The sequence below is a fragment of the Callorhinchus milii genome, unplaced genomic scaffold (genome assembly GCF_018977255.1).
Source record: "Callorhinchus milii isolate IMCB2004 unplaced genomic scaffold, IMCB_Cmil_1.0 Scaffold8, whole genome shotgun sequence".
NCBI lineage: Eukaryota > Metazoa > Chordata > Chondrichthyes > Chimaeriformes > Callorhinchidae > Callorhinchus > Callorhinchus milii.
Window position 1 is genome coordinate 21,457,331 of NW_024704749.1, and position 12,614 is coordinate 21,469,944.

Here is a 12,614-nt window from a genome sequence, read left to right on the forward strand (position 1 = left end):
CACTTTATCTCCTCTTTCTTTCCCTTCTCTCTCTCTCTCTCTCTTCTCAGTTCCTCTGGAGCCATATGTTGGAGCGGTCAACTTTGAAGCACAAGAAGATGGATAGGAGTTGGAGTGGATGAGCCGAGAGAGAGGAGAGAGAGGAGAGAGAGAGGGAGGAGAGAGAGAGAGAGAGAGGGAGGAGAGAGAGAGAGAGAGAGAGAAAGACTGTCCGATGGATAGATGGACCAACGAACAAATGAATGAATGACCACCAGTTGGTTTTTTTGAGGGTTGTGCGACCTCAGGAGGGAGAGAGAGGAGAGGAGAGACCAGAGAGTTGAGAGAGCCACTGGAGACGGAATACCCCAACACAACCCTCCATCACCACCGGAGACGGAATACCCCGACCCGACCCAACCCAACCCTCCATCATCACCACCACCACCACCTCCATCACCACCTCCACCATCACCAGCTCCACCATCACCAGCTCCACCATCACCAGCTCCACCGCTCCGAATCGCGTGGACTCCTTTCGATGTCTCGCCGTTACTCCGGGAATGGAAGCCACATTGGGACCCGGAGTCGCCCCATGGAGGTCGTGAGAAGCCTTGACCACCGTTGCCCGAGGGGCGACCGGCTCTCATGCTGAGCCCAGAGAGGCGCTCTCGAGCCTGTGTGCGGGTGCGGGTACGCGGGTGTGCGGGTGTGTGGGTGCGGGTGTGTGGGTGCGTGTGGGTGGGTGCGGGTGTGTGGGTGCGTGTCCCGTGTGAGGGACCATGCGCTCCGGTTACCCGGTGTCGGTGCTACACTTGGCCGCTGTCGTGGCCTCGGTGCTCCCGGTCAGGACTCAGTACGGGAGCTGCAAGTCGCTGGTGAACGCGGATGACGCGGGACCGACCTGGGAGTTTTACGCGTGTCAGCCCCGACCCGCGGCCATGAAGGAGTACCTGAAGGTGCGGGTGGAACCCCCGCGGGTGACCTGCGGAGACCCGCCTGAACGCTTCTGTGCTCTGGTAAGTGGGGAGAAAGGGGGGGAGAGGGGGGGGGAGAGGGGGGGGAGAGGGGGGGGGGAGTGGGGGGAGAGGGGAGAGAGCGCTGGACATATCTTATTAGCAGTGACACTTTTCCTTTAGGGGAGTGGGGGAGAGGATGAGAGAGTGGGGGTGAAGGGGGTGGAGGGGAGAGGGGGTGGGGGTGAAGGGGTGGGGGTGAAGGGGTGGGGGAGAGGGGGTGGGGGGTGAAGGGGTGGGGGTGAAGGGGTGGGGGAGAGGGGACAGAGTGTTGTTTGGATTTCTCTCGCAATGATACTTTCTTACGGGGTAATGTGTGGAAATTCATCAACAACAAAAAACACAGTCTCTCTCTCTCTCTCTCTCTCTCTGTGTTTGTGACTGTTTCTTCCTCTCCCCCATCTCTCTGTCTCTTTCTCTCTGCCTGTGTGTGTGTGTGTGTCTCTCTGCCTGTGTGTGTGTGTGTGTGTGTGTGTCTCTCTCTGCCTGTGTGTGTGTGTGTGTGTGTGTGTGTGTGTGTGTGTCTGTCTCTCTCTGTCCCTCTGTCCCCCTCTCTGTCTGGGAAATTCAATAATCATAATAATAATAATAATAATAATAATATTATAACAACACACACAAAAGTGTCTCCCAGTTCGATGCCGATGGGAACGAGCGCAGTGGGAAAGTGAGGGGCGTCTGTGATCACAAGTGGCATTCCCTGCGCACGTCTTGTTCTCGTTATCACAGCGAATAGTGGGTGAAATGGGCAATAGATCAGAGATGCTTCACCCCCCCCTCTCCCACCTCTCTCTCTCTCTCTCTCTCTGTGTCGAATTAAAACAAAATTAAACTGGCAGAGCTCGGGATGGAGAGAGAGAGAGAGAGAGGGAGAGAGAGAAAGAAAGAGAGAAGGGCGATGCCACTCGCTTGGCCACGCGAGGCAAGAAAGGCGGATGGATGGGGTGGGATGGAGGGGTGGATGGAGTGGAGGGGTGGATGGAGTGGAGGGGTGGATGGAGTGGAGGGGTGGATGGAGTGGAGGGGTGGATGGAGGGGTGGATGGGGTGGAGGGGTGGATGGGATGGGATGAAGGGATGGGATGGAGGGGTGGATGGGATGGGATGGAGGGGTGGAGGGGATGGAGGGGTGGATGGGATGGGATGGAGGGGTGGAGGGGATGGGATGGGATGAAGGGAGGGGATGGAGGGGTGGAGGGGATGGGATGGGATGGAGGGGTGGAGGGGATGGGATGGAGGGGTGGAGGGGATGGAGGGGGTGGAGGGGAAGGCAAGGCACCAGGGCACGGCACGGCACTGGATGGCAACGGGAGTGTCGGGGTGTGGAGGAGGGGGTGTCGGGGGCCGCTCAAGTCCACGGCAAAGCCGAGTTGGTTTGCTGGGGGTCCCGAGGAAGTTTGCGGGTCGCGCAGTGAGACTCCGCGTACACTGTGAGAGGGGTTTTTCCCCTCTCTCTGTTCCCTCATCTCTGCAATGTTTAAGGTTATCAGTGGATCGGGAACGCGATCTAATCGGTCGATACAGAGAGAGAGAGAACACACACACACACACACACACGAGAGAGAGAGAGAACACACACACACACACGAGAGAGAGAGAACACACACACACACACGAGAGAGAGAGAGACACACACACACACTAGAGAGAGAACACACACACACACACGAGAGAGAGAGAACACACACACACACACACGAGAGAGAGACACACACACACACACGAGAGAGAGAACACACACACACACTAGAGAGAGAACACACACACACACGAGAGAGATCATACACACACACACACACACACACACACACGAGAGAGACACACACACACACACACTAGAGAGAACACACACACACACACACACGAGAGAGAGAACACACACACACACGAGAGAGAGAACACACACACACACGAGAGAGAACACACACACACACGAGAGAAAGAGAGAACACACACACACACACACACGAGAGAGAGATCATACACACACACACGAGAGAGAGAACACACACACACACACATACACACACGAGAGAGAGATCATACACACACACACGAGAGACAGAGAGAGAGAGAGAGAGAGAGAGAACACATAGAGAGGGAACTCACACACACACACACATGAGAGAGAGAGAGAGAAGGGGGACACAAAAACACGGGAGAGAACACACACCACACAGAGCGCTACTGCTCAAGAGAGGACCAGAGAACGCTTTACAATACGGTGTGTGTAACCGCACCGTTCGTTAAAGCAGCGGTTAGAATCGGACCACATTGGACGGTTCTATACCGCAGGGAAATGCGAATCCGACTCGGAAAATACCCCCAAATAAACTGACACAATAGCCCCGGACTCGGGTTATCCAACCCGAGCGAAAGAAACGCTCAAAATTATATAAACACACACACACACACACATATAAAGGAAAACCTGCCAGATATCGATGCACTTTTTTGGCATCATAAATTATTGAGCTGAGCGTGAAAGTGGTTTTAGATAAACCCTCTAGTCTGATGGCCAGTCACTAGTCCCAGACAGGTCGAGCCATTTAGTGTGTAAGGCTAATGTATTTTCGTTAAGTGCCCAATTATCTTTGCCATGTCCTGGCTCATGATGGTGATGATAATAATAATAGTATTGATATCATTTGATATCGTACCTTATCGCATCATTCAAGATGTCTCAAAGCGCTTCGCGTGATGTACTGTACAGTGGATTGACTTTAACGTGTATTTTCTGGGGGCAAAATATATTATAAATACAAACACACACACACATATATATTACTATATATATATCTATGCTCACACGTATATATTATACACGTGTATAAATGCACACACATGCAAAACTCATAGGATGCGGATTAGTAATCGATCCGGGCAGCAATCGGGAATTTAAAGCTTCTAAATTAAGATTATCCGTAAAAAGATTCTTACTGTATGTTCATACATTGAAACGATTCCGCACACCAGGCGCTGGATGAACTTGGCTGTCTGAACACCACATTTTCGTTTTATTTTTTATATTCACTTTAATTTAATTCATATGTCATTCTTATTCTTATTTATATTTAATTGTATTTCGTTTTTTTCCAAAAAAGAACACAGTAAATTTTTCAGTGCAAACAGAGAGAGAGAGAGAAACTAATGCCATCTCAGGGTGTATCTGCTCTAACCCCCCCCCCCCCCCCCCACCCCCCCACCCCCCACCAATCCTCCCAGCCGCTGAGTGGAATTTTTGTCGGGTCACTTTTTGCCCACATTTCCCTAGGGATGTGAATTAAAGTCCCACCACAGGATCTCTCTTACTCACTCATTTCCTTTAAGATATATAACGCAGTTACTGATTGTGTAAAACAGGGAAGAGAGAGAGGGCGAGTAGAGGAGGGGGGTCGAAGGAGGAGAGAGGTAGGGGAAATCGATAGCGAAAGATCTGGAAGGAATTCCACCTTCCTTCCGTTGGCATTGATTTACCCGACTCCTTTACTTTGAAGATGATATTTGCCGTGCGTAAAACTGTGGGCGGCCTTTCTCCCACAAAATACGCAGTCACTACACTCGTCAGTGTATGCTGTGAAGCGCTTTGAGATGTCTCGAGGACGTGACGATAAGGCGCAATTATCAAATGCAAGGATTGTTAGAGATACTGCAGTTTTATGAAGTTTTTTTTAAAATTTATGTAGTATGATCACAGTCACAATTGAGTTCGGACTGGGTCAAGGTTTCTGGGTGTATACGCACACACGCACATACACACAGAAGGATGCTATATATAGGGACACAAGGAAGACCTGACACAGTATACTTTGTTAGCTTTTAAACAAACTAAATAATAATAATAATGTCGTCACTCAATCCACGACTGTTTGTGGGACACTGATGTGAACAATTGGCTGCTGGGTTTCGCCCACAAAATATACAGTCAATTCGCTTCACAGCATATCCTGTGAAGCTCTTTGAGACGTCTCGAAGACATTATAAGGTGCGATATCAAATGCAAGAATTATTATTATTATAAATCTCCCGACTCCTGGATTATACTGAATTCAGAGATGTAAAATAATGAGAGAATTTTAATATTTTTAGATAGAGACACCTGATAAGCAGTATAAAAACAGAGAGCTCTCCACCCATTCACCATTAATCTCTTCCGCAGACCCTCCACTCTCCCTGATGCTGAGTCAATAGCGAGTGAATTCGAAATGTAAACTATTGAACACAAACGAAAAAAACCAAACAAAAGCCACCCCAACCTCATGGCTCAGAGTGTGTGCACCGACTGTTGGGATAACAGCTGAAGTGTGTGACACGCTTGGAAGCGCTTGTAGGAGCTTGTGTTGTAATAGCATCAAATATGGGACGGTTGCTTGAGTAGGCAGCCAACACCACACTGCGGAACAGCCACGGGGTGTGCAAGCGCCATAGTCCAACACACCCCAAGCTGGCTTTAACTTTAACTTCGTATCAATGACTTTTGCACCCATCATTGACCAAGAAGAGTTATGTAATAATAATAATAATACAACATATTATTATTGTAATTATAGTGTTATCTTTGAATAGAATACAACAACAACAGCAAATTTAGATTTGTGTCGCGCCTTTCACGTCCCGAGGACGTCCCAAGGCGCTGGAATACACAGCCAATGCTGAACTGTCCTGGGGTTGAGCTGAGCTCCAAGGTGGTCCACATCTTCTTTCGGACCTCATGGAACAGTTCTGGTTCATTAGCTCATGATAGATCAGCAGAGTGAAAGAAAATGTGTCCGAAGCTGTGCGTTAAGGCAAGACTGCCTCACTATAGGCAAAGTCGTGGGTGTATAACAATGTGCTTTTGTCTGTTTCAAGTGACAGTATTGAACTTTGAAAAGAATAGATTCTAGACTTCATTTCATCCATTTAAGAATTTTTAAAAAGATAAAGTCTGACTGACCTCCGCTACCAAAAATACAACAGATTGAAAGCGCAAATGACTTGTTTTGAAGCTTTAAGGAATAGCCTCACACATACACACAACCGCGAGAGAAAAGGAACTCACTCCCACAGCATTGCGATTGATTGATTGATTTTGAGGTGTGCGTGTGCGTTTTTCTTTTTTATATAATATATTACAAATATATATTTTAAAATATATTTTTTAAAAAGGCCATTAATTGAGGGCTGTTCTGGACTTGCAAAGGATATTTTTTAAGACTCTAAAAAGGACAAGAATGAGATTTTAACAGGAAGAGTTGAGAATAAAGAGTTGTCTCACGTATTAACATTTGTGTTTTCTTATACATTGTCGGTCCCTGATGTCAATGAGCTCATACAAATGCCCCAAATATTGTTTTATATATATATTCACAAAGTCTATTTATTTTATTTGCAAATCCATTGCAGATTGAGAAGAGGGGGGAGAAGAGAATCAAAGGCATTAGAATCACAATCACCCTTTGCTTTTCAGCCCGAGATATACTGTATCACAATAAGTTAGACTCCAAACAAGAAGTGATAGGCTAGCCCCACCCTCCAACAGAAAATACACACGCACAGGCAGAGAGATTGAGGGTAGGTGTGCGCGGGTGGGAGGGAGGGTATGTGTGTGAGAGGGGGGAGAGCAGTGGGTGTAAAACACCAGCTGTCCTGCTAAACATAACCTTTCACACTCTCACAGTCACTTTGGGTGGTGAGTATTCTCGGCTTGATTTGCTTTTGGATTCAACTGATTTCTTGACAGGCAAAGAGGCCATTCAGCCCACCGTGCCTCTGCCAGTGTGTTCCTTCTCTCTCTCTCTCTCTGCACATTTATAGTGTTATTTTGAGATGTCTCGAAGACGTGATAAGGCGCTGTATCAAATGCAGGGATTATTATTTGGCGGTGACTGGAATAGACACAGTCGGACACTAGCCGCCCTTGGATGGAGTTGTGGTCTCAGCCCAGCGCCCCAGCACTTACCCCCATTTAGACAGATACTGCAAGACGCAGAGTAATTAATAATGCATGGTATTTCTTGATGTTATTGATGAGCAGTGAAGGGCCGCAGTGACCCAGCACAGAGACAGAGAGACACACACACACACTCGCTCACATCCCGAGTCAGTGAAATTGAAGGTTAAACATATACAGGGTTTTTTTTTGGTGGGGAAGAGCAAGGGAATGGGGTTAGAGCAGAGAGTTCCAGTGGGGAACAAGCACCAGCACAGACACGATGGGGAGTGAGCAGGGGAATAATCAAAGTAATAATCCTTGCATTTAATATATCACCTTATCACGGCTTCGAGATGTCTCAATGCGCTTCACAAAATATACCATGATGTGAATTGACTATATATTTTGTGGGCAAAATGCAGCAGCCAATTGTACACAGCAGCGTCCCACAAACAGTCGTGGATTGAGTGACCAATTTATTATTTTTTTTTGAAGGAATTACTACCCCCAGAAAAGCAATCTGCCAATCGACTAACAATTGGGTTCCTACTTACTGCTAGGTAAACTGGGTAAACAGGCGTGTGGAGTAAGGAAACTTGCCCAGTGTTTCATCCTGCGTGGGAGTGGGATTAGAGTGCAGAGCTCCAGTGTGGGGCACGAGCACCAGCTGATCTGATGAAGCTAGTGACCTAAGGTGACACGTTTAGCCTCAGTGAGCGTCAGTCAGGCACTGACTTAGCCATGGAGATAACAGCTTCTGGGATGTGGTTTAACCTGGGTAAATAATATTAATAATAATCCTTGCATTTGATGTAGCGCCTTATCACACCGCTGAGGTGTCTCAAAGAGCTTCACAAAATATACTGTAAAAGTGAATTGACTGTATATTATGCGGGCGAAACAAGGCAAAACCCGTCGGAATATGATATCCGTATTTCAGGTGCATTTATGCGTGCATCTCATTTCTCTATGTGTTTTCCCTCCTCAATCCCCTTTGCTTTCCTGCCTAACCCCTTTTTCCCCTTCTGTGCACAATTTCAAATGCTCTGGGACACTATCCTGTGTGAAGGGTGCTATATAAATGCCAGCTGTTGTTGTTGTTGTTGTCATCTCTCGAAAGGCTAAAACTTCAGCTCTGTAACTGAACACTTCCCTGAAATTTTTGTCGTTGCTCACTGTCTGAATTCCACCACAGGTTATACTTTGCCCTTGTAAACCTAACCCAATCCTCCCTCCCTCCCTGGATGTGCAGCCTCTCTGAGGATGTGTGCTGGTTCATGTTATTTTTAACTATGAATCTTTCCCCGCCTCACTGTGCGTGTGACCTTGCTTTCAAACGACCTTTGTTTTAAGGGGTGTGGTGGGGTTGGGGCGCGAAGGGGAAGAGCAAGAAAAATCAATGAAGCCGGAGAGAGTGGTGCTTGATTTAGCAACTCTTCTCCATTTAATAAGACATTTCCGGAAAATTAATATTTGATCAGAGTTTCCTTACAAACTCACAGCGAAAAGCTGGAGCACTTTCACTCAGAGATACATATTACGGGGAAGAGAGAGAGAGAGAGAGAAACACACACACAATCACACGCACACAGGAATGCTATATATTGAGACACAAGAAGATCTGATGCAGTAGACACTGGCTGATGCCCATTCATTGTTAAGTCTTTAAACTAAATAATTAATAATAATAATTTGGTCACTCAATTTACCACTGTTTACGGGACACTGCTGTGCGCAATTGGCTGCCGTGTTTCACATTTAACATCAGTAGGATGTCCCAAGGCGCTGGGCAATGAGGGGTTTGCACTCTAAACAACTCTCTGCGTGATTAAAACAAAATAAAAAAATCCCAATCTCCTCCTTTGCTGCCTTGCTAACTATTTTAACTTGACCCCATGTAGTCACTGACCCCTCCCGACCTGTGAGGACCTCCAGCAAGTTTTCCCATAACCTATTCTGTTCCAGAAAGCTGGCCCAGTTCCTCCAGTCTCTGCTCATAGGTCGAACCCTAGTCCCAGTTGAGTAACTCTCCCCATTCTCTCTCTCTGACTCTGGCTTCCTTCCCAACGTGCAATGACTCAAACTGGACACAATGCTCAAGACAAATTTTGGGCCAACTAATGGTCCAAGATGATGCTCCAGTGCAGTGCTGGGGGTGTGGGGGGGTTGCATTGTCGGAGGTGCCATCATTAAACATAAAACCAGGTCCCATCTATCTGTTCAGGTGGTTGTTAAAGGTCCCATGGCACTATTCGAAAAGAGAAGGGAGTTTCTCTCTCAGTGTCCTGGCCAACCCCAACCCCCCAAAAAAATACAGTCACTACGCTTTACAGTAATATCCTGGGAAGTGCTTTAAGACGTGTCAACAGTGCTGTATCAAATGCAAGGATTATTATATTTATATAGGTTAAACATCGCCTTCTCTGTGTCTCTCATTAAAAAAAAGTTAACTTTCTTCACAGCTGTGCCCTTAAAAGAGCTTTCTCACCTTAAAAGATCACCATTTCTATTACGTTTATAATAAAAATAATATCAATAATGAAAATAATAATAATAATCTCTCCCTGTTCTTACTCAGCTGAACGCTTCTACCTGTAAATAAATAATAATTTGGTCCCTCAATCCATGACTGTTTGTGGGATGCTGCTGCGAGCAATTGGTTGCTGCGTTTTGCCCACAAAATATACAAAATATCCAAAATATAGTCAATTCACTTTACATTATATCCTGGATTATTATTCTCTCGCTACCTCTGGTTGACAGATCACCTTCCAATCAATGCCTTGGCATTTGTACAATATATATATATTTTTTAATGAGGATAGGATCGCTATTAAAATGCAGTATGAAATTATTTCCCACATCAAAAGTTCTCAGATCAGAAAACAGTCAGTTATGTTGAATCTCAGCACTGCTAAGACTCCCGAGAGAATCAACCATTTTATTTGATGTTCATTTTTTTTTCCCCCCATTTTAACTCTACATCAGTTTCTCTGCAAATTAAAAGTAATATTTGTCTTTGGGCAAACATGCAAAGCTTTGAAGGAAGTGTTGCCTCATCTTGTGAGTGTCTCTGACTTTGCTTAAACAAGGCTTAAACACTGATTATTAGAAGCCAGTAAAAAATCACCTTCTCCCTGACGATAATTGGGTTCAAATTTATTTCTTAAACTGTAATTGCTTCGGTTCAAGAGATTTGCTTTTACTTTGGGGAATTTGAGGCTCACATTTACCCCTATTGCCTGAGAAAGCGAGACTATTTCATTTTAAGATCGGGTAGAATTATACTGTGAAAAATTCTTGATTGCAGTCTTAATACAGATGCTTTTTTTAAAAAATATTTTTAAAAAAAAGCTTCCAAATTATGACCAGATTGAAGATTCTGCTCGACCATGAAGTTTAAGATAAATAAGATTCAAATGCGAGACTTCGTGAATATTGAGCGTCCCAATATATTTAATGTATATATATAGATATAATACGTGTGAGTATATATATATACAGTATGTATATAATGTGGTTTCCAGTGCAGTTTTGAAAAGAAAGTTTGTTTGAACTTGTAATTCATATCCAATTGACTAGAGAATTATATTTTTCATAATTGTGCCCTTTTTAGTTTTATGGTCTTCTGTCTGTCGTCCTTATAAGACAAGTCTGAGACACCCAAAACTCAGTTTACAGAAGAATCATTAAGTGAGTCCTTTCTCTCACTGATCTGAGGAAGCCGGCAGACAGACACTGACAGAGAATTATAGGGCACTATGCCAAGGTCAAACATAATTAATTATTACTATGGGAAAAAAGTGAAGGTCGCATATCTTGCACTAGTTTTGATCTCGAGCAGTGTGACCAAGGTTTATGCTGCAAAAGGAGCTGGAAACTTGTTTGCCTGCCTTTTGGTGACTAATAATAATACTAATCCTTGCATTTCATACAGTGCCTCATCATGTTGTTGAGACGTCTCAAAGCGCTTCACAAGACATACTGCCAAGTGTAGTGACTGTGAAACGCGGCAGCCGATTGCGCACTGTAGTGTCCCACAAACAGTCGTGGGTTGAGTGATTAAATTATTATTGTTACTATTATCATTACCATTATCATTGCTGTTATTATTATTACTACGATGATGGGATTATTAAGATCCTCACCTTCGTATTCTAATCCCTCCGAAGGCTCGCCTCTTCCTACCTTTGCAGAACATCCCTACTGCCCTGGTCACTCAACTAACACTGGCTGTTTTATGTCCCCCGCCTGATCCATCCAACATCAGTGGACGAACTTTTAAGCCATTCTGCCCCCATTTTTCTGGTATTCCATCCTGAAACCCCCATTATTGACTCTTCCCTCTCCATCCTTAGCTCCCCTCCCAACTTGGGCTCCCAGACAGCTGCGTGTAACAAATTCAGATGTGTTCCTGATGTGAAAGACACTGTGTAGATATACATTGCATAGTGGAGTCCCATAGTGTAGTGATTAGAGCGCTCGCCTCACAAGCGAGAGGACCCTGGTTCGATTCCCAGCCAGGGTGAAACCTCAGGCAAGTTTCCTTACTCCGCACGCCTCTGTTTACCTAGCAGTTAGTAGGAGCCCGGTTGTTAATCGATTGGCGGATTGCTTTCCAGGGCTCATAATCCCTCCAAAACAAAAATAATTTGGTCGCTCAATCCACGACAGTTTGTGGGACACTGCTGTGCGCAATTGGCTGCCGCGTTTCGTCCAGAAAATACAGTTACTCCATTTTACAATGTGAAGCGCTTTGAGACATCTCAAAGATGTGATAAAGCGCTGTATCAAATTCAAGGATGAATATCATTATTATTATTATTATTATTTATGGTTGTCGTTCCCAAAGAACTATAGTTGACCCATTGAACAAGTCCCATCAACAATGGTCCACATCTCATTCCAGGGCAATCCCTACATGTGCTTTAGCGAGTGCGACGCTTCGAACAGAGACTTGGCCCATCCTCCACCGCTCATGTTCGACAAGCAGGGGAAAGGACCCGTGACGTACTGGCAGAGTATCACGTGGAGCAAATACCCAGAGCCTCTCCTCGCTAACATCACCCTGTCCTGGCAGAAGAGCATCCAGCTGACCGAGGATATAGTCATCACCTTCGAGGCAGGTCGACCCACCGTCATGGTGCTGGAGAAGTCCCTTGACTATGGCAGGACATGGCAGCCTTATCAGTACTACGCAGAGGACTGCATGGAGTCCTTCAGAATGGAAGCCAAAAGTGTCCGAGACCTTTCACCAGTGAGTGCCCTGCAGATCCTGTGTACGGAACAGTACTCCAGGTGGGTGGGTTACGAGAACGAGAAGGACTTACGTTTTGAGGTCAGAGACCGCTTTGCCCTGTTTGCTGGCACCTTCCTCCGCAACATGGAGGCTCTGTACAAGAGGATGGACAGCAACAAGGGCCTCAGGGACTTCTTCACCATCACCGACCTCCGCGTTCGGCTCATCAAACCCGCCACAGGAGGTACCTTCGTGCAGCGCGAGTATCTGAACAAATACTTCTACGCCATCTCGAACGTGGAAGTGGTTGGCAGGTAAGGAGAGCGTCTCATTTCCCGTTTGCTTTGCGTCATTCTCGCTATTGTATAAAACGGGTGGATCCAATCGGCGGCCCACGGGCCACATCTGGCCCCCGGGCGATGATTTCATCTGGCTCGCTAACCATTTCCAACCTGATTGTCCTCTGA

The 12,614-nt window shown here is 46.0% G+C and overlaps 1 protein-coding gene across 3 annotated transcripts in view; it reads left to right on the forward strand.

The window, feature by feature from the left end:
* Positions 1–720: 720 nt before the first annotated feature.
* Positions 721–12,614, forward strand: part of ntng2a (netrin g2a) — a 36,963-nt gene continuing 25,069 nt past the window's right edge. For all 3 annotated transcript variants that reach the window (XM_042337817.1, XM_042337818.1, XM_042337819.1), the window contains exons 1-2: positions 721–998; positions 11,818–12,461. In XM_042337817.1, coding sequence (XP_042193751.1) covers positions 762–998; positions 11,818–12,461 — 881 coding nt within the window. In that variant the 5' untranslated portion in view covers positions 721–761. The remainder of the gene's footprint in view (positions 999–11,817; positions 12,462–12,614) is intronic.